Genomic DNA, 20964 nt, shown 5'->3' with positions numbered 1-20964 from the left:
ATTCTCCTAGGATGGATATTTGGATATTTTTCTAGGGATTCTTCCGGAAGCACTCCTAGAAGAATATCCGGAGGTGGCGGGCTAAATCGTGCGATTTTCTCTCTCAAAGAGAGCTACCTTAATGGCTGTTGTAACCTCATCTAATGTAGGCGGCTCCACAGTTTGCCCATTGTCGTTAATGATTATTCTTTTCACCATTGCATCGTCACTTCCACTGTTAAACAAAGTCTCCAAGTGTTACATCTGGCTGCCACTTCGGTCTGCGGAGTGAAGGCCCCTACCGATTATAGGATGGAAAAAGTCTTCTCTAGCGACATTTAAAAAACGTGTCCTCCAAGTTGTCGGATACATCATTTGTCGGTGCGTAGATGTTGATTAGGCTGTAATTGAAGAATTTGCCTCGTACCATCACTTGCATCCTCAACACACAGATCCGGACTCTGAATTCATGTTCTCCGGGCCTAAGCCACTGGACTTCTTGTATAGAGGCCTCGTTCACTCCAACCTTCTGTAGTTTACGAGCCAGAAGGCTCACTCTTCCAGGCTCGTTTAATATCATGACATTCCATGCACAGAGTTTCCAATCATTGTCCTTTTTCATTGGAGGGTTAGCTGCCAAAAACAACGTTGTCTTTTTCTTCTTCTCTATTTTTCGTGGTATTTGAAACGCTTCAGTAAGTTACCTTACCGCGGACACGTGACCTATATCGTGCAGGTTGTCACCATAGGTATAGTTGTCGTACAGGCATAGCATTCTGTTAATCAGCCGCTGGATGCTGTTCGAGCCATAAGCCATCCTAGTTGACAGACGCTCGAGACGTACCTTCTCATTCTAGCTGATGTCAGAAGGAAAACAGTATCCAGGCTGCACTAACAGCTAAGTACGCAACCTTTAACTGGCCGTTTTGTGCTAGGTCGACCCGTGGATGCTATATTAGACGGCCCCTCCTTTATGTCAACCCACCATGTTGCAGCCCTTCTACAACTGTCTAGTCGTAATGAATTCAATTGAACAACCTTAACCTTCGTATATTTGTATCTATATAAACGTGCCCTTCTCTGCGCACCCGATCATCGTCCGTGCTGCCAGAAGAAATACCAATTATGAGAATGGACCGGGCTTGGAACCCACGATCTTCTGTGTATGAGCCAGAATTGGTAGCCATTAGACTACCTGACCCGTTATCGCTCCAGAATTCAGTGTGCAATACATACAATTACAACATCAATTAGTTTATCATATCTACAAAACTGCAGCATTTTTTTAAATCAATAGACACTCATTGGATCTTCTCCAATTCTGATAGTCTATCCATAAAATATGGAAATTCTTCCTAGGCACGATGAAGCTTTTCAACCAATGAGTCAAAACATCGAAGTTTATTTTTATAATCATAAACAAAACGACAACTTATAAATTAACGTTATTTCTTTAAGGAAAAGTAGTCCATTTTGTGCGGCAAAACCATAGTTTGTTACATATGATTTTGATTTCGTCAAATATAAATACCTAAATAAAACATCATGATAATGTGTTGTGGATTTTTTGAAGCTGGTTAAACTGAGCTGAACGGTTAATCTGCTTTGTTTCTATGCTCTTTTTTTTTATTATTCCCGGCATTGTTATGTGAGAAAAACTGCATCTTTTTCAACATTATATTGAACTAGGCATTCCGTTTTAGAAGGGGTGAACCTGAAGCGTAATAGCCTATCGGGAATAATATTCGGTTCTCTACCTTTCAAATCCCAAGAAGCATTTTCGGTTCTTCAACTATTCTATTGGAATTCTTTGAGTTTGAAGTACTACTCTATTTTGAAAATTTTTGGATCTCCAGCATTTTCTAATCTCATAAATTCCTCTTGAAGCTCCAAAACGACTATTTTAATTCAAGAATTAAGAAAATCAGTTGCTTCCTAAATGCTCAACTCTCTTTAATTAAATAATTCCAGAAAGGTAATTTATATTCTGATTACGAAGCGAGCCATCCTCTAAGATGGCAATAACGAAAAAAAATATTCCACTCCTCACCGATTCAGCCAGGCAGCCAACGGCCAACAAGAGGAGAAAGGTTGTTTTATTGCGTCGTGCTGAACTTCGGATAACAATATTTTTGTTTTTGTTGTTTTCTCTTTTACCTGAAGAAGAAACCGAGAGGAAAAAGCATGTCAACACAGTATTTGTAGGAAGCACACCCTTGAAAGAAGTAATTCGAATGGTGGTAGATACTAATACGACTGCTGTGGCAATACCGATAGAAGAACACACATACTGATGCAATTCCGTTCCAAACACCGAACGTATATTTTCACATTATTTTGGTAATTACGACGTAACGAACGGCCGATGGCACGTACGCCATCGAGAACAACAACACCGATCTAAGATGGCTTTGCGAAAAAAAATCATTGGTAATTTGAAAACATGGCCACCTAGATGTAGTTGCATTTCACCTCAAGGCGTTCAACGAATTGCTCCTTGCTCGAAAATCGACCACGGTGCGTAAAAGCCGGTTACTTCCAAGCACAGGGGCAACACATCAGTATAGATATTTGCTTTCCAAAATTTTGGACAAAGACAAAATTTGTAAAAAAAACGTCCTGAAGCATGCTCTCAGTAACTCGAGGGCACTAACTTCGATAGTCGCATGATGAAAATATGGGACCTTTCACAAATAACGAGAGGGAGGAAGGGAGTCAGGTCGAGCGTTACGGTTCATACAAAAAATAATAATCCTTCCATACAAAAAGTGTTACGAAATCCATCAAATTTAGCGTTACGTAGTTTGCAAAAGGACCCTATGGTAACCAGTGCAGCTACACTAGACAGTGGATCAACGGCGACGATCGCCACATAGTCACCGCTGCCGATCTGCCAATTCCGCGATCGAGTCGACCGAGCGAGCGAGCGCAGAGTGCATCGACACCGTTTTTGCGTAATATGCCAGAATGCCATGGGAAAGGTGAAACAGTTTTGTTGCCTGCTTTCTGCCATTGCATCAATCGCTCGAATAGCAACAGCAACCAAGCTTACCAATAATTGATGAGATGGTGACCAGGCCGGCCAAACTATGCCGGTCGGGTGGCTGTCGGAAACAGCAAGTGGGAGATGTGATGTATGTCATACATATTAGTCTTTTTATACTGATACTGCACACCCTTTGGAGCAATTAACATCTTCAATCCAGTCCAGCTTTTTATTTTGCTTATGAGAAAGATTTGTAGAATACATTGTCTGTGAATGTTAACAATTTAACAATAGTATAACTCACAGAAAATCTGTAAACTGATTGAACTCCCCGAGGCAAAACGCCTTTTGAGTATTATATCATATTTATCGTGGTTAAGATGGACCTAGCGAAGCTGGAGGTAAATATACAGGGTGTGTGACGATTTTTTCAAATTAATTGGAAGAAAGGTGTGGAAAATTGAGATTTTCCACATTTGGATGAACCTTTAACGTTTTGGTGATTTGACTAACGTGACGACAAAATAATTTGTCGATGCGTAGTGCCTTATTCCCTGATAGCTGTCAGCAAAAAGGCGTTTTATCTTCATGAGTTTTCCGGCAAAAGAACATCACCACTTTTTTCAAATGTGATTATTATTGAGCTTTGCTTAAATAACTATTATATTAAGTAAAATACCCATGAAAATTAGTATTTCTTCCAAATGACGTTACTACCAGATATATCGCCATCTATTCTCTCTGTTGGGTGCATTAGGTGACCAAAATAGATCGAATTAAGAGCACTATCGCCATTCCAAAAATCATAGTCAGATTCAATTATGCCCATTTGTAAAAAGTTTCTAGATTTATTCTTTTTTCATCAAAAATGCCGTTTTCATATGCACATTCGAGCCAAGTGCACGAAAAGTCCTAGTTCTTGTAGATCACCCGACAATATCTAACTGTCTATGTCGTTACCGTTTCCAAATTGCAGATTCGCGAAACACCGAGGTTGGCCGCTACAGCAGCGAGGAGATATCGGGCAATGAATCGAACGAGACGCGCCTGATGACCGATGCGGAGCGGGAGGCCGACTTCAACCGCCACAAGGAAGAGATGAAGCGCAAGAAACGCAAGAAGAAACGAACCAGTTCGTCGATGCAATCGTCATGTTTTCAAGGTAAGAATAATGTTCTTGAAGTCATGTGAACATATTTAGTAGCTCTGATTTTTTTATATTCATTTAAGTTAATTTTAACATGGCAAATACACTTTAAGTCGTTTTTTTCGCTGGGGAATTTTTTATGACCTATTATATTAATGATAATTGAGGTCTTCACAATCGAAGTTTTTCACCCGATCTGGATTGTCGACGGCCCCGACGAAAATGGAGGTGCCAAACGTGGTGGCTCTCCAAATATAATATATCTGTCTTATTATTTACTTACCCAAAACAATCTGAAAAAAAAAATATGTGGGATTAATAAAACAGGGTATATGGCTCAAACTTTAGCCTAATATACTGTGGTTGAGCACATTTATCATATTATCTTCATATATTAAAGCTCTAATAAAAATTATGCCACCAGGTGGTTTGTTGGCTCATTCCATATCATGGCCGGAACGCATGCTGTCGGAAGCTCAGTCTTCTTTGTCGCCTAGTTGCTGAACACTTAGGGTGAAGCCAGAGTAAACGCGACGAGCGATGCGACGCGACGCGACTCACGTAAAAGAATAACAATCATTATCAACAGGCTGTCAAATTGCACTGTCGCGTCGCGTCGCATCGCACGTCGCGTTTACTCTGGCGGGCACCTTAGTTTAGGGACCATGAGCATCGCTACACTGTCGGTTCACTTTCAAGAGAAGGGGTCGGCTTAGGCGTTACTGGGAGTAACCTAATGGTCTTGGACAGCTTTCCTGCACAATGCAGCGTCTTCTCGGCGGAAACCATAGCTCTGTTGAATGCTGCTACTATCCACTCCGACAAACCGGTCCTAGTTTTGACTGATTTCGCCAGGCCATCATCGCTTGTGAACAACAGTCGACAACCTTCGCCTGGATTCCTGGGCACTGTAGGAACGTCACTGCGGACATTCTGGCTGGAGTTGGTCATCAAGGCCGGTGTTTCACAACATCGGTTTCCTCGTCTGACTTTAAAGCCTGGATCAAAAAGATCGTCAGCCAGGTTTGGAAAAACCAATGGACTGCTTTCACAAGCACGCAATTACGGACGGTCACCCATTTGTGATACACCCCATTTGTGATATCTACGAAGTACAAAACTCAGTGGAACATGTGATCTGCCGATGTCCAAAGTTTGACATTCCTCGTTTCAGCTACGGAATATCGGCAAACAAACGAGATGCCTTAGCTGACGATACCGCTAGCCTATCTGTCCTCATCTGCTTCCTCAGAGATGGAGAACTGTACCACCAGATCTAAATTCAGCTTGGACCTTCCGGGCACCGCAACACGGACATAAGTCTCAACCACGGGAGTGTGCGGGCCTCAGTGACCAGGCAACCCGGGCACCCCAAACCGGGTCGTAAGTCCTCTGCTTATCAATCATAATCTTAACAAGATCAGCTGGGGCAGGGGTTGGCTGGGTTTCCTCCCCAACTTCGCTAACATCGTCTCCTCATCTTGATACCAACCGACTAAGTCCTGTGTAGGGGTAGTAGGGGCAATAGGAACATACGGGGCAATATGAGCCACCCTCATTTTGAGCTTATTGACAAGTTTTATCACGTAAAAGTTATATGATCTTTAAAAGGATGCTACATATATGCATCAACGTGAAAACCGCATTAAAATTCAATTCAAACATGAAAATACACTTGAAAATGTAAATTTCCGCTGCATAGGCAAAATTATTATAAGATTTGAAGTTTATAAATAAGGTTTTGACACAAAATTGATTAAAATACAGGTCAAAAATACACCACAATCAAAAGATATATTAAAATTGAGTATTGTACACACATGTTTGTATTGATACAAATCTGAATTTATCATAAAACTTTTTTTTCCCAAAACCAGTCTCTATGGGGCAATATGGGCATACCTGCATAGAGCAAGATATCAGGCCTTAAAATACGAACAAGTTCAAATTTCAGTAGTCAAATACAAGAATATTATCATATATGTAAGATTCATTACGGAAAAATTACAACAGCGCATTACTGCGATTGAAACAGAAAAAATGACCATTGGCCAATTGAAATGTGGCTGTTCAAACGGTGAAGAGTGGCAAATCGGTTCAGTCCGCTGTTGTGCGGTTTTTTAATTTTATTTGGTATGGAATACTCACAACTGTTGTAGGAATATCATATTCTTCCATATTACGATACTTTTTTCGCCTAAATAAACGTTTTGGATGGGTGGCCCATACTGCCCCAAATGGTGGCTCATATTGCCCCGTATAGTCGGGAACACACATTGAAATCAATACATTTTCAAAAGTGCATTCCAACAATTTCCAAACGCATTTTTCGTCATTCATCGACGTTAAATGAAAGGTAACATTCTCTAGTATAAGTCAACTACATTTGAACGATGTTTTTTTGAGCTTTTCAGCGCTTTTCGGAACGATTTCCTTAGGTGGCCCATATTGCCCCGATCACCCCTATTAGGAATACAAAAACTGCCAGAGTGAACCACGCTTTGTACGATCTTTATTTCTCTTTTGTTTTTATATGCGATCTGAATATTGTCTTCGTTTAATTGACGTTCCGATCTGTTTATTGTGGAAATCCTCCGCTCCGAACAGTTTTTTTTTTGCGGAAGTCCTTCGCCTTTCCCGGTCGGTCGGTTTTATGTTTCCTACCTGCCGGCAGTAATTTAACTCCAAAACACAGCGTGATTCAACCATTGGATTCTTAGACATCAGTGCAGCCACCCTGCCAAAGTTTATCGATAGAGAATTCCCCCTAGTAATTGATGCCCTTGTTTTGTTTTGTTTTGTCTTGTTTTGTCGACCAGCTTAATTTTATGAACCAATCACGTTGTTTAAAGTGTGTAGTAAAGTAATAATTTTCTTTGTTAATTATTATGTATTGTAGCAAAGAGTTGCGGAAGGTCCCTAGGTTGGATCTAAGGGTTCTTGCTTTAACCCTCACCCTTGCCAGTTCGTTGCTTCCTTAGTACTGGCAATATCATGACAAGTGAAGAACTGAAATAATTTCCAAATTCATAGAAATAAAGAAAAAAAAAGCTAAATCTTCCCTCAGCTTTTGTCTTCATGACCTTGTTAAAACCAGTTAAAACATAGAAGTTAAAACATTGAAGTAGATTCGGACTTTTTAAAAAACAACAATACACAATTCTACTGCTTAAATCAGACTGACTTCAATAAATCTATCTACCAATAATGACACCTATATATATATTTATCGTCCGGTGGCTGTCGCTGGCCGGTGTACGGTGATGGTTGATGATGGTCTGTCGTCGTGTCGATTGAGGTGCCTGTCGTCAACCCGGGTGTGAGCAAATTCCATTGGTAGATTAGATAAATTGAATAGAATTTGGAAGCGTTCCGACATAGCTTTGTCTCACGCTCACGACACGTTTTATTTATCAAGTCCAGGATCCAGGACCTAGCTGCTATAGGTAGTTTTGTCTGCATAAGGTATTCTATCCACTCCGGTCCTGAGGATTTGTCGCTGCTCCTGGACAAGACGAATGTCAGTTCTGCAGCGGAGAAAGGTTAGTTCAGTGGGGAACCAGAGTCATATGGCGAGGTCAGGAAGTTTTCCAAGTTACTCAGTTCGAAAAAAGTACCTAATTTTAGGTACTTTTTACGTTTTACGTTCCGTCGAAATACTAGTTTTATGCTTCTTGTTCCCGAATACCTCGCTTGACTGCTTACCAATGTTGAGGTTGAGATTCAGGACTTGGCAATACGACCCAAGAATCCAATCAAAAGCAAATATCTGGTTGCTCACACAGCATGAGGTATATAAGCGATCCCAACAGTTCTCGATATGGTTCATCGATGTGTTGTCTTGTAATGTCAGGTCCAGTGACAATCCTTTTTCCATCGGAACTCTGATCGGATCTGAAAATTCACATTTTGAGGAGTTCGTCGTTGAAGCGCTCAATCCAGCATCGATTACTTGAGATCAGGGAATCAATATTCGAGCAACGCATAACAATATACTCTTTGTCATCAACAAAGTTTGTTACTGACAAACGCACCTAGCGACAAACCTTTATCAGAACCCGAACACAACATGACAAGAATCATTTGACTTGCATGCTCTGATATTTCCGAGAATACGATGCTAATTTTGTAATCATTGTTCGATCTCGAATATTTCCATAACAGCAAAAACTATGATAGCATAAAACCGAAATTTGCTCTAGAAATAATGCAAAATAACGGGATGAAAAGTTAGCAACAAGATTGTCTTCGTTTTTGTTGCTGACAAAATTTTTCGGATCTTTGCCATTATTATCTCCGACGAAAACAAACCTTTGTCGTTGGTTTTTTTTTGTCGCTTGTTTCGCAGGCGCATTCCAAAAAAAATTGATATCCTGCTTGAGATCATATAACGATTTGATTGAACCACATGCTTTATCAGGTTTCGCTAGAACACCAGCCGGATGTTTCATAAAGATGATTTCCTACAAGACGATTATGCAGAAAGGCAGTTGTTTCGTTAATTCGCTGGAAGTGAAACTTGCGATGAACTCTAACAGACAACACTACTAGGATTGCGACCAATCATGCCTAGGTTTCCTCAAAATATCGTCCAGGTTTCTGAAGATAGCCTTTTGCAACTAACCTTGCTTTGTAGATAATGAGCCTGTTATTTTCATCTTCTTTTAGTCGAAACACCCATTTTGATGTCAGGGGTTCCATAGCATCTGGGTATGTCGTTAGCTGTCTCAGCGTGCGCTCCCTTTTGCTGTACCTCATTCTCGTTTGTCTTTTGGACTCGCAATGCAATGAAAATAAATACGAAGATATGGAAATCCATATATTGTGTGCGTGTCTTTCGTGTATAGCGAAAAAGCTTTCACTACTACATTCGAACGAGCTCCCATAAGAAGCCGTGCAAATATGTACGTCACCATTTGCTGTTTACATTTTCCATCATCCACTAATACACTTGCATTTGGTCTTCTTCCTCACCTTCTATCTATTCTCATTGCTCGTTTCTTGGTACGAAAAGAGTGCTTGTTGGGCTTCATCTCGGTACAATTGGTCACCTGCATCTTCAAAATCATGGGGGCCCTCCTTTGCCGTGCAGTAAGACGCGCGGCTACAAAGCAACACCATGCTGAGGGTGGCTGGGTTCGATTCCCGGTGCCGGTCTAGGCAATTTTCGGATTGGAAATTGTCTCGACTTCCCTGGGCACAAAAGTATCATCATGAGGCTATGATATACGAATGCAAAAATGGTAACTTGGCTTAGAAACCTCGCAGTTAATAACTGTGGAAGTGCTTAATGAACATTAAGCTGCGAGGCGGCTCTGTCCCAGTGTGGGGATGTAATGCCAATAAGAAGAAGAAGAAGAAGATCTTCAAAATCATCACCGGTCTCGACACTAATAGGTTGAGAACATTCGGCACCGACCTCAACATTAACAGGTTGAACATGTTCAGCTTCCATCTCTTGTTCGATCGGAGATACTATCGCCAATGGCGTTGCATGTTGTCTGGTTCCACTGAAAGATTCACGGCATTGTTCATAGGAATCGCAGAATCCGAGTTGTTTGGCTTTAAGTTGATTCCATCTACCTTCCGGTTGTTTCTACTTGGCACATTTGTACTGCCGTCATACGCATATTTGTCCCATGTTTGCTAGGATTTCCTATGTACATGGGACAATTATGCGTAGTACGGCAGTGTACTGCTTGACGTCTTTGATATTAACTTGAACTACTTTGTTGCTGTATCCATGGTATTTACCACGAAACTTGCACCATCCTTTGAAACTTGAAAAACAATTGGATTGGGTAATCTTCATGACGACGAAACCTCTTTACCATCATTTACCAAATGGTCACTTGATCCACAATCCAGCATGAAAATGAGCTTGTCACTTTCACATGGGTTGATTTCTTCACGATTGACCATAACACTTACTGTCTTGCTTCCTGCTGCAACGTTTGTCTCACCAGGTACCACAGCCCTTCTGGCGACAGTCCTTCTTGATATTGCCTTCACGGCCGCATTTATGGTACTTTTCACTGAAAATTTTGACTTCACGTTGTCGACTTCTCCAATACATCTTGCTGTCGATCTCGCTGCTTTACTTTCTCTGCTTAGAGCCGTTGCAACTTCCAAACCGTATCCAATGTTAGCTAGTCCTCATCTATAGATTCTCAAGCGCCGTGATCAACGGATCATATGATTCCGGATTTTCAAACACCACCAAATTTTTACGCATCGAATCACATTCCGCTGTTCTTAACCGTCTCACCTGCTTTCCGCACTAGGTTTAGCAAAGAAATTCAAATTTGTTTCGCCGTGATTTCATCCCGTCCGTACCGTCTCCAAGCAATCATCACCCAGGAAACTGATCAGAAGGGATGTCGCCTTTCTGTCCGTCTTTTCGAATTTATCTTACTCGGTGTAAAGTATTGACGAAATTTTGGAAAAACGTCTTACCGATTTTCAGATATTTGGATCTCGGCTATTGAATTCCCGACCATAACTTTTCTAAAGTTGACGTTACAATTCAAGTTCAGTATTTACCATTGAATCGCTCGAATTAAGCGGCTTAATATTTACCGCCCTGGGGGCCCTCCTCAGCCGTGCGGTAAGACGCGCGGCTACAAAGCAAGACCATGCTGAGGGTGGCTTTGTTCGATTCCCGGTGCCAGTCTAGGCAATTTTCTGATTCGAAATTGTCTCGACTTCCCTGGGCATAAAAGTATCATCGTGCTAGCCTCATGATATATGAATGCAAAAATGGTAACCTGGCTTAGAAACCTCGCGGTTGATAACTGTGGAAGTGCTTAATGAACACTAAGCTGCGAGGCGGCACTGTCCCAGTGTTGGGATGTAATGCCAAGAAGAAGAAGAAGAAGAACAAGAATATTTACCGAAAAGATGCAGATGATTCGATTATTAAATATTTGAACTTAAAATATCGCTGGAGTATGAATTGAACACTCTTCGTGTTATCAAATCACAATAATTATAATAACTAAACTTTTTCCCGTTTATCCATTGCAGAACAGTACAAACTGACTGGCGAGGTGCTCGGCGAAGGCGCGTACGCTTCGGTGCAAACGTGCGTCAACATCTACACGGAGCTGGAGTTCGCGGTGAAGATCATCGACAAGATTCCTGGCCACGCGCGGGCTCGCGTCTTCCGTGAAGTTGAAACCTTCCACCATTGCCAGGGCCATCCGAATATCTTGCAGCTATTGGAATTTTTCGAGGACGAGGAAAAATTTTACCTAGTGTTTGAGAAGATAAATGGCGGACCGTTGCTGACGCGCATCCAGGAGAACGTGTGCTTCTCCGAGTACGACGCCGCGCAGATCATCAAGGAGATCGCGTCCGGGTTAGACTTTCTGCACAAGAAAGGCATCGCCCACCGGGATCTGAAGCCGGAAAACATCCTGTGCGTGCACCCGGAAAAGCTGTGTCCTATCAAGATCTGTGATTTCGATCTCGGCTCCGGGATCAAGTTCACCACCAACATGTCGTCGCCAACGGCCACGCCGCAACTGTTGACACCGGTAAGTGATTTTTTTCCTTTACATTTAGAACTTTCTCAACTGATTTGAGTACATGTACGGGTATATTGTTTTAAAAGCCTTGGAAAGTAGCCGAGACAAAAAGACTGATTGATACACACCTATCTATAAAGTGCGATGCAAATAAGTCAACAATGAGCTCATTTCAATGTTGCCTATATTGACACAAACTGTGAAAATTAAAGTCTGCAAATAAGCGTGTGTGCATGCTCGCCGCTTAGTAGTGTGTCAATCCTACAAATCGCACCATCGTGGTCGTCGAGTTGTCAATGTTATTCGAACTCGCCGCTGCCACCAATGCGCTTATCTAATCGCGTGCGACGAGAGTGTTAAATCGCCACAGCACTCGGGACGGCCATATTTGATGGAGACGACGACCGCAAGTTTTTTTTTTGTTTTGAATCGCGTGGAAGCTACTGAGATTACCGATCCACAATGTAGAACGATGGGATGGCGGCTACTTCCGTCTTCCTCTTTCTTCGCCTTTGCAGAGAAGCTCTTCAAAATATCACCTTTCACCCGAGCAAAGCTTTACACAACACAGAATCGCGATGTGTTGTGGTTTGGCGAACATTCAGGAGAGTCTAATGACAAATGAGCGTTACATGCTTTCTAATTATCTGCGGTCCATTTATATATTGAGTGATAGCGCACCTCTTGGGAACAAATACGGCGTAGATTGGTGTTGTTGTTCTACGTGGCGTATCATCCTTTGATTGGGATTTTGTTTTCTACCTTTCAAGCAATGAGAGGTATGCAATTGATTATTTTTCGTGAATGACATTACGTGTCTACTAGAACTTGGACTGCCTTTCAACACTTAATTGGAAATTTTTGCCATTTATTATTTCTTGAATTATTGTATTTTGTACTGCAAGCACAATCATACTGGGGGTCCAGGAAGTCTTTTTTTTTTTGTCTCTTTATTAAAGAGACTTTCAGCCCGAGGCTGGCTCGTCTCCGAAAGTCCAGGAAGTCGATATTATTCTAATCGAGAGGAACACCACTCTAGACAATAGAACTGCATGCAGAGTCCATTGAAACTGCAAAAGAAACATTCTTTACTATAAAATAAAGCAAGGCTAACTGATTATCACATCAATTTCAAATCTTCTTACACACTTAAAATAAATCGCAGATTTCTGTGAAATTTCACCGAAATCTCAACAGCAGAACTGTTCGGTAAAAATTTTACAGATTTTTTGGTGGTTTTGACAGTTGAACAAAGGAAAATACCGCAGAAAATCTGTGAAATAATTACCGAACAAATCTGCTGTTGAGATTTCGGTGAATTGAAGCAAAATTCACCGAAACCTGTGAAATGATTTAAGTGTGTAGGAAATAGGAAGTTGATTCGGCAATGAAATGCTTTCACTACTCAGGGGCTAAATGCTTACAGATAAGAATGCTGCGTGCGTAAGAGTCGCGAATCTGTTTCAACAAAATATGTTTTTGCTAAACGTTTTTATAATCTCGAAGCGTGATACCCTTTTATTTAAAGGTGTCATGTGAAAACACGGATTTAGCTATCAATTCACGATTGTCGCGTGAGCTACTGAAGTTGGCTGAAGAACTTATTGGACACATAAAAATGACTGCACAAAAGATAAAAAAAGTAAAATCATTGAAACTCCTAAACATAACTCGAGATAACGAAATATCTAGAGGAGTGTGTAATTCCCACAAAGTCTTGGAGGAAGAACTTCTCATAATTCCTGAAGGAGTGAATCCTTAGAATTCCTGGAGAAGAATTCTCCAAAATTATTTGAGAAGAAATAGCTGAATTCCTTTGTTTCGCAGAATTCCTGGAATTGTCCAGAATTTCTGGGGGAGAATTTCCTCTAACTTAAAGAAAACGGAATTACGCAGAATTCTTTATATATGGAGTGTAGAAAGCAATTCTCCAGAATTCTTGAAGGCGGAATTTCCCAGAATTCTCGGAGGAGGAATTCGGAGGGATGATGGATTATTTGGAAGAGTAACTCTCCACAATTCTTTATTTGTTTATTTGTTTATATGGTACATTAACAGGCTGCATTAGCCCCCAATTGCCCCCAATTAGCCCCCAATAGTTGCTGAAGGAATTGCGGATGGTGTAGTTCCCCAATATTCCTGTGGATTTTTTTAAGGAGGAGTTTCTCAGAATTCTTAAAGGAAGGATTTCTCAAATGGTACCAAGATTTCCTGGCTTGGGATCAGTTTTGTAGGAAAGTGTTCGTTAATATTTCCGCCTCTTTTTTATATGGTGTTCTCAAAGGTGCTTTCCTTCCCGGTGAGCTACCCACCCTATTTCTTTATGGTTTGAACTCATAACTATTGTTGTATCTTTGACTAAATCATTAGTAACTTTCGCAAGACAAGCTTAGTAATTAATTGTCTAGTGGTTATACTGCCTCTGCCTTATAAGCAGAAGAATGGGTTCAATCACAGGAGCGTCCTGTTTCTACTTTACCATTGATGACACGTTCGAACGATTGTTGATGACTTGCCAATTGCTGGTAAGGATTGTATCCTCGCTGAACTCATCAAGAAGGGATCAAAAAAGCTGATCATTTGTCTGTACAGAATTAATCAGAATCTAAGAAATAGAACAGCTTACGCAGGATTGAAAGCAAGGAGTTTGTGCACCAGCTACAAGAAAATCCGCAAGTTCCATGTACCATGTACCTTACATTAATAAATGTCATTTCATTAATAAATGATATTCCAGATCTTCTTCCGTTGGCGTTGTCTGAAATTATGAAGTCAGCTTCGTTGACAGCCGCATGTCTTATGATTCACTTTCTATTAAGTTACTGATGGCCATCATTCAGTGTATATGCAAAAAATGCAACAACAATAATGCTACGTAATATATTCATGCGTCTGGATTGTTAATCCATAAATTTGTAGGCCAATCATGGTTTGAACCAAATGGCGGGTTTCAAATGAGCCGGCAAAACAAAGTTGATTTATTTCATTAAAGGGACATGTTAGAACCGCGATTTCTAGTTTATATGGAAGCTTAGTTCATTATCTTTCTAAAAACATCCCTGGTGCACATATTTATGCTTAGTTTCATTGAAAAAACTTAATAATTACATAACTTTGATTCGTACCATGGTTTGAACCACTGCAGCAGCCAGCAGCTCCTAATACTAATCACACAGACAAACAGACGTAACAGTTTGAACATTTTTCTGAAAAATCCATCGTCCAACTCCTCTACCACCATCTTCCGAGGATGTTGCACGAAACAATGTTTCGTATGACATTGTCACCAGAAGGCGCTGGAGTGAGATGTCAAACTCGAAGGAATACGACGCTAGCGCCTCTAGTTGTGAAACGCGCAATCAACCAAATTCAAATGTATCGTTCATGGTCGATGGTAATTTCTCTAGTGTTACGTCTGTTTGTCTGTGCTAATCACATGCATGAAACGCTGAAGAAAATCTATAGAAAAGCAAATTTGTTTTACTATTCATCTTAGTAACTCGAAACGTGTGAAAATCGTCTAAATTATCGATATGAAAATTGCGATTCGGAAATGTAAACAAAATGCTCCAGCTAGGCGCATGCAGCGCTCCTAGCGGACAGCAGCAGAACATGACTGCATTTACAAGTTCAAACCATGATACGAATTTAGTTCAAACCATGATCAGTTTTTACCTTGTATAAATGTTACTATTTTAACTATTTAAAACTATTTCTCAATTGTATGATGATGGCAATCGATTACAGATAAAAATAGCGTTCTTTTGGTATATTGATCTCACTCCTGTGTCATAAAATGCGTCCTTTGCGAGCTTTTTGAAATTATGCCTCTGGTGGGGGGATTTAGCGCAAATTCAGGACGTTTTTAAATCGCTTTATTTTATTACTTAAACAATATGTACGAATGTTTAAATAAACTCTATAACTTCCAGTATACCTAAATATGCCATTCATACTGTTTTAGGTTCATTTCCTGCCAATGTGATGGTAATTTCTACTGATTTCAAAATGGTTCAAACCATGATACGCTTTTCACTAGTTCAAACCATGATTGGATACCCTATGTCAAGATTGAAATCGATACGCTTGTTGCCAAAGCTGAATACACCCAGCTCTTTTTACACGGGTGGGTTTTGGTCGATTAAGACCTTTTTTAGGGTCAATGAAACTATAAGTCAACCCCACGAAACAATCACAAAAAATCGAAGAACATTCAGGTGCTATTTAAAAAGCTGTGAAAGTTCTGATTAACCAAGAAATTAATGAATACCAACCGTGTAAAAAAATATTGGGTGTAGTACAAACTTGTTTTTGTCACTATTTTTTGTCTCCTTTGCATTTCAGCAAAGCGTAATCATATTATAATGTTACTGGATTTCATTCCTCATTGAGACGCATTACATGATTCAAGAGATTTTTGGAGTAGTAGTGTTATTCAGTTCTTAGTGGTTTAACCTGATATGATAATAGCACGTAACCTGTATTCCAAAAATTCGCTATTCAATTTTACATATATTTATTTAAAAAAAACAAGCTGGTATGCAAAAAGTCGAACGAACAAATATCTCACAGGTTATTACGCCTGGTGCGAGGTTCGGTGTAATGCAATTTGCAATTAATTCGCAACTCTGGAGCCGGTTCCACCATACGGTTACCGGTTTTGAGAACTGTAACAGGGTCTGCACACTACACAGCATACTTATGTACCTGGCTGCATCAAAATTGTGTACATAGCCAATAACATTAAAACAAAAAAGTACCCAATACAAGACAGTGCATACCGTATTGGTTGTAATTGCGATCGGGCTTGCGTATAGAACACACAATTTCAATATGAAAACTTATTACAAATTACTAAGGGAGAATATTCATATTCCGAACAAAAAACTTTTTTTATAATGCAATTTTAATTGTTCGCACCGCGTCGAAAAAGTCCTTAAGCACATTTAGTTTTCATTAAATATGAATCATGATAGTGTGTAGAGACTGAGGTACATTTTATTAACGTATTAGCTACTCCACACAAATGGTAATACAGTTTTGGTAGTTTTAATTTTTAATTGCGTACTGGGACGATTTATTATTACAGTTGTACACACCAAGATTTTGTTTTCCCAGCTCGGCAAAATCGGGTACCGCTGTGTAAATTTTAAAACTGAACTTCGGCAAAAATCGTTTATTGCTTATTACCAGCAAAATATTTCCAGAACCTCAGCAGCAGAAACGTCATTTTTACTGAAATCTCGACGAAAATCATGTTTGCTGAAACTCGGTAGTGCCCTCCTCGGGAAAATGAACGAAAAATGCTGAGATCACCGCGAAAAAAAATACATGTCGATGTCCGAAATTCGATTCAAAACTGTACCCCACTGGGGGAGGAACTACATGTCGAGAAACGTGCTTCCCTGCGAGGCCAATGAGCTACCTACTAGCCGCGAGCTCTCCGATGTTTCTGTCTGTCAGTCTGCTGGCTTCGGTTTGCACTCATGTCGGGCGGGTGATGACTGTGCTAGAATGAATGAATGTAGGTGCAACATCGCAAAACTTTCACCTTCGCATACACGGCACCGGCGTATTAGTACTAGGTACTACTGTTTTATACGGCGACGATCACGACGAGGTTCGCTGCTGATAGTTGGTTGGCTGGTAAAAATGCGTTTCTACAGGCTGTTTTACGAACTTTACCATCGATACCGATTTGTTCGGTGAAAGGATAATGTGCTCCGGTGCTGATTTTTAGATGGGAGAGTCAAGTATCTGTTGGGTCAGTTGTGTACATATCATGTTTTCTTTAATCGATCGGGGGTAGTATCCAATCAGAAGAATATGTTACTTTAATTGGAGTTGATTGACGACTAATAACATTCGTAGGCATCGCTGACTTCTTTTTCAGAATCGTATCTATCTATAATATGATGACTCTTCATTTGAATAATAATTGATCACATTATTTCCCAATTTAATGCTATTCAAATTGACAGCAATCTAAAACATATACAGATGTTCTGGATTCACACAAGAAATTTCGAAATTTGAAACATTTGTTTAAAATAAAAGTTTATATTCATTCACTGCACATTACTTTTATTTTGAACTGGTGTAATTTATTCATCATTAATCATCAATTTTGATCAAGTGCTAGGCTAAAATTGGATACTGAGCCAAAGCATCAGCACATTTCGCAATCGCATTGAGTCGTGAGAATTGAAAAATACACAATTAATAATCGCCAGATTTGCATACATTACCATATGGTGTGCGAGGAGAAATAACCTGTTTATTGAACCAAGCACGGACACGGACTCGATTCGGATTACTACCTTCATCAACATCTCGCAGTACGAATCGTCCACCCGCACCGGTAAGTTCCCTTCCCTTTCGTTATTGATGCAAACTAGTAGAGCAGTACGTCTGAATTTTAATTGCCGTCCATTCCAAGCCACTCTGAGGAGGGGCGACCCGGCGGAGTACACTCACAATACGACTGGCAGCTCAACTTAGTGCGCTCCTTCGATAAATTATTGTTATTATTATTTCTATTGCAATGCGAAAGGCTCACCGAGCCGAGAATATCTAGTGTGAAAGATTTGCTCCCACATCGCATTGCATTGCGGCGGGTCTGATGATTGACCGGCTCTCCGCCTGTCTGCACAATCGTAAGTCTTGGAAGAAACGTGCTCCCGGCTTCTAGGCATAGGAACTGAATGTTCGGGGGATGTACGGGACAAACTGGACACCTCAAGGGATGGTTCTAGAGCAAATGTCACCGTCAGTCCGGGGTTGGCTCTACGAGTAGAGTGATGCGAGATGCATTAACCTCGATTAATATCATGTGGATCGTCTATGTAAGGAGAATTTGGAGCATTAAATTCATGGTTTGAAAGGAATAAAAACTATCTTGAATATGGCGTGTTCTGACGACAATCAAAGCCTCTTTGGCCCCGGAGTATGAATAATTTTTAGTTCTCTCTTCCTTTAATTTCATATAAGGGACTACACCTAAGTTCATTTTAAAAATATTTTGATTTTTGGCCATGCCCATATGTTTCTAAGAAAAACAATTGCTTCTCTTATCCGTGATAAGGTCGGCGCGGATCTCTGCAGACTGCCAGTAACACAGACTTTAGATCAATTTATCTTAAGTAATCATAGCGTTGACTCATCTATGCAGCTACTGGCAGTTTATTTTGAATAATATTAGAGTTGGTTTCTGCCGGACGACTTCAAGCAGATATTACCATATTGACGCATCACTGATGAGGACGCTCTCCGTTGAATACAAAGTTGATTGGAAGACCAAAGACACGCTGCAACACCGCACGAGGGCGAACGAGGCACGATATAAACAGGCGCGGAACAGACAAAACTCGATTTTCCGGAGGAAAAAGCGCCAGCAGGAAGATCGAGACCGTGAAGAAACGGAGCAACTGTACCGCGCTAATAACACACGAAAGTTCTATGAGAAGTTGAACCGTTCACGTAAGGGCCACGTGCCACAGCCTGATATGTGTAAGGACATAAACGGGAACCTTCTTACGAACGAGCGTGAGGTGATCCAAAGGTGGCGGCAGCACTACGAAGAACACCTGAATGGCGATGTGGCAGACGAAGATGGCGGTATGGTGATGGACCTGGGAGAACGCGCGCAGGACATAATTCTACCGGCTCCGGATCTCCAAGAAATCCAGCAGGAGATTGGCCGGCTGAAGAACAACAAAGCCCTTGGGTTGACCAACTACCAGGAGAGCTTTTAAACACGGTGGTGAGGCACTGGCTAGAGCGCTGCACTGGGTCATTACCAAGATTTGGGAGGAGGAAGTTTTGCCGCAGGAGTGGATGGAAGGTGTCGTGTGTCCCATCTACAAAAGGGCGATAAGCTGGATTGTAGCAACTACCGCGCAATCACATTGCTGAACGCCGCCTACAAGGTACTCTCCCAAATTTTATGCCGTCGACTAGCACCAACTGCAAGGGAGTTCGTGGGCAGCACCAGGCGGGTTTTATGGGCGAACGCTCCACCACGGACCAGGTGTTCGCCATTCGCCAAGTACTGCAGAAATGCCGCGAATACAACGTGCCCACATCATCTATTTATCGACTTCAAAGCCGCATATGATACAATCGATCGGGACCAGCTATGGCAGCTAATGCACGAACACGGTTTTCCGGATAAACTGACACGGTTGATCAAAGCGACGATGGATCGAGTGATGTGCGTAGTTCGAGTTTCAGGGGCATTCTCGAGTCCCTTCGAAACCCGCAGAGGGTTACGGCAAGGTGATGGTCTTTCGTGTTTGCTATTCAACATCGCTTTGGAAGGGTAATACGAAGAGCAGGGATTAACACGAGTGGTACAATTTTCAATAAGTCCGTCCAGCTATTTGGTTTCGCTGACAACATAGATATTATGGCACGTAACTTTGAGAAGATGGAGGAAGCCTACATCAGACTGAAGAGGGAAGCTAAGCGGATCGGACTAGTCATCAACACGTCGAAGACGAATTACATGATAGGAAGAGGTTCAAGAGAAGACAATGTGAGCCACCCACCGCGAGTTTGCATCGGTGGTGACGAAATCGAGGTGGTAGAAGAATTTGTGTACTTGGGCTCACTGGTGACTGCCGAAAATGACACCAGCAGAGAAATTCGGAGACGCATAGTGGCTGGAAATCGTACGTACTTTGGACTCCGCAAGACGCTCCGATCGAATAGAGTTCGCCGCCGTACCAAACTGACAATCTACAAAACGCTAATTAGACCGGTAGTGCTCTACGGACACGAGACCTGGACGATGCTCGTGGAGGACCAACGCGCACTTGGAGTTTTCGAAAGGAAAGTGCTGCGTACCATCTATGGTGGGGTGCAGATGGCGGACGGTACGTGGAGGAGGCGAATGAACCACGAATTGCATCAGCTGTTGGGAGAACCATCCATCGTTCACACCGCGAAAATCGGACGACTGCGATGGGCCGGGCACGTAGCCAGAATGTCGGACAGTAACCCGGTGAAAATGGTTCTCGACAACGATCCGACGGGTACAAGAAGGCGAGGTGCGCAGCGGGCAAGGTGGATCGATCAGGTGGAAGATGACTTGCGGACCCTCCGTAGACTGCGTGGTTGGCGACGTGTAGCCATGGACCGAGCCGAATGGAGAAGACTCTTATATACCGCACAGGCCACTTCGGCCTTAGTCTGATTAAATAAATAATAAACAAAGACACGGAGCAACCCATCAACAGGATCAGAAGCAGCATCCGGAGAATCGATGTGGCAGCCGTCCAGCGGTCATTTGATACCAGCAAGACTAAGCTACGTCATCCGGC

The 20964-nt window shown here is 41.5% G+C and overlaps 2 protein-coding genes across 2 annotated transcripts in view; one reads left to right on the top strand and one right to left on the bottom strand.

Annotated features, from left to right (window-relative positions):
• Positions 1-20964, top strand: part of LOC134205380 (serine/threonine-protein kinase MARK2) — a 91111-nt gene that overhangs the window by 20013 nt on the left and 50134 nt on the right. The window contains exons 2-3 of the mRNA XM_062680604.1: positions 3942-4127; positions 11139-11650. Coding sequence (XP_062536588.1) covers positions 3942-4127; positions 11139-11650 — 698 coding nt within the window. The remainder of the gene's footprint in view (positions 1-3941; positions 4128-11138; positions 11651-20964) is intronic.
• The window catches only part of LOC134205385 (glutathione S-transferase 1-1), a 197134-nt gene that overhangs the window by 170332 nt on the left and 5838 nt on the right, over positions 1-20964 (bottom strand). The gene's annotated exons all lie outside the window — the stretch shown is intronic.

This window comes from Armigeres subalbatus, chromosome 1, assembly GCF_024139115.2.
Source record: "Armigeres subalbatus isolate Guangzhou_Male chromosome 1, GZ_Asu_2, whole genome shotgun sequence".
In the NCBI taxonomy this organism is placed as follows: Eukaryota; Metazoa; Arthropoda; class Insecta; order Diptera; family Culicidae; genus Armigeres; species Armigeres subalbatus.
This window is presented reverse-complemented; position numbering and strand designations above follow the sequence as displayed.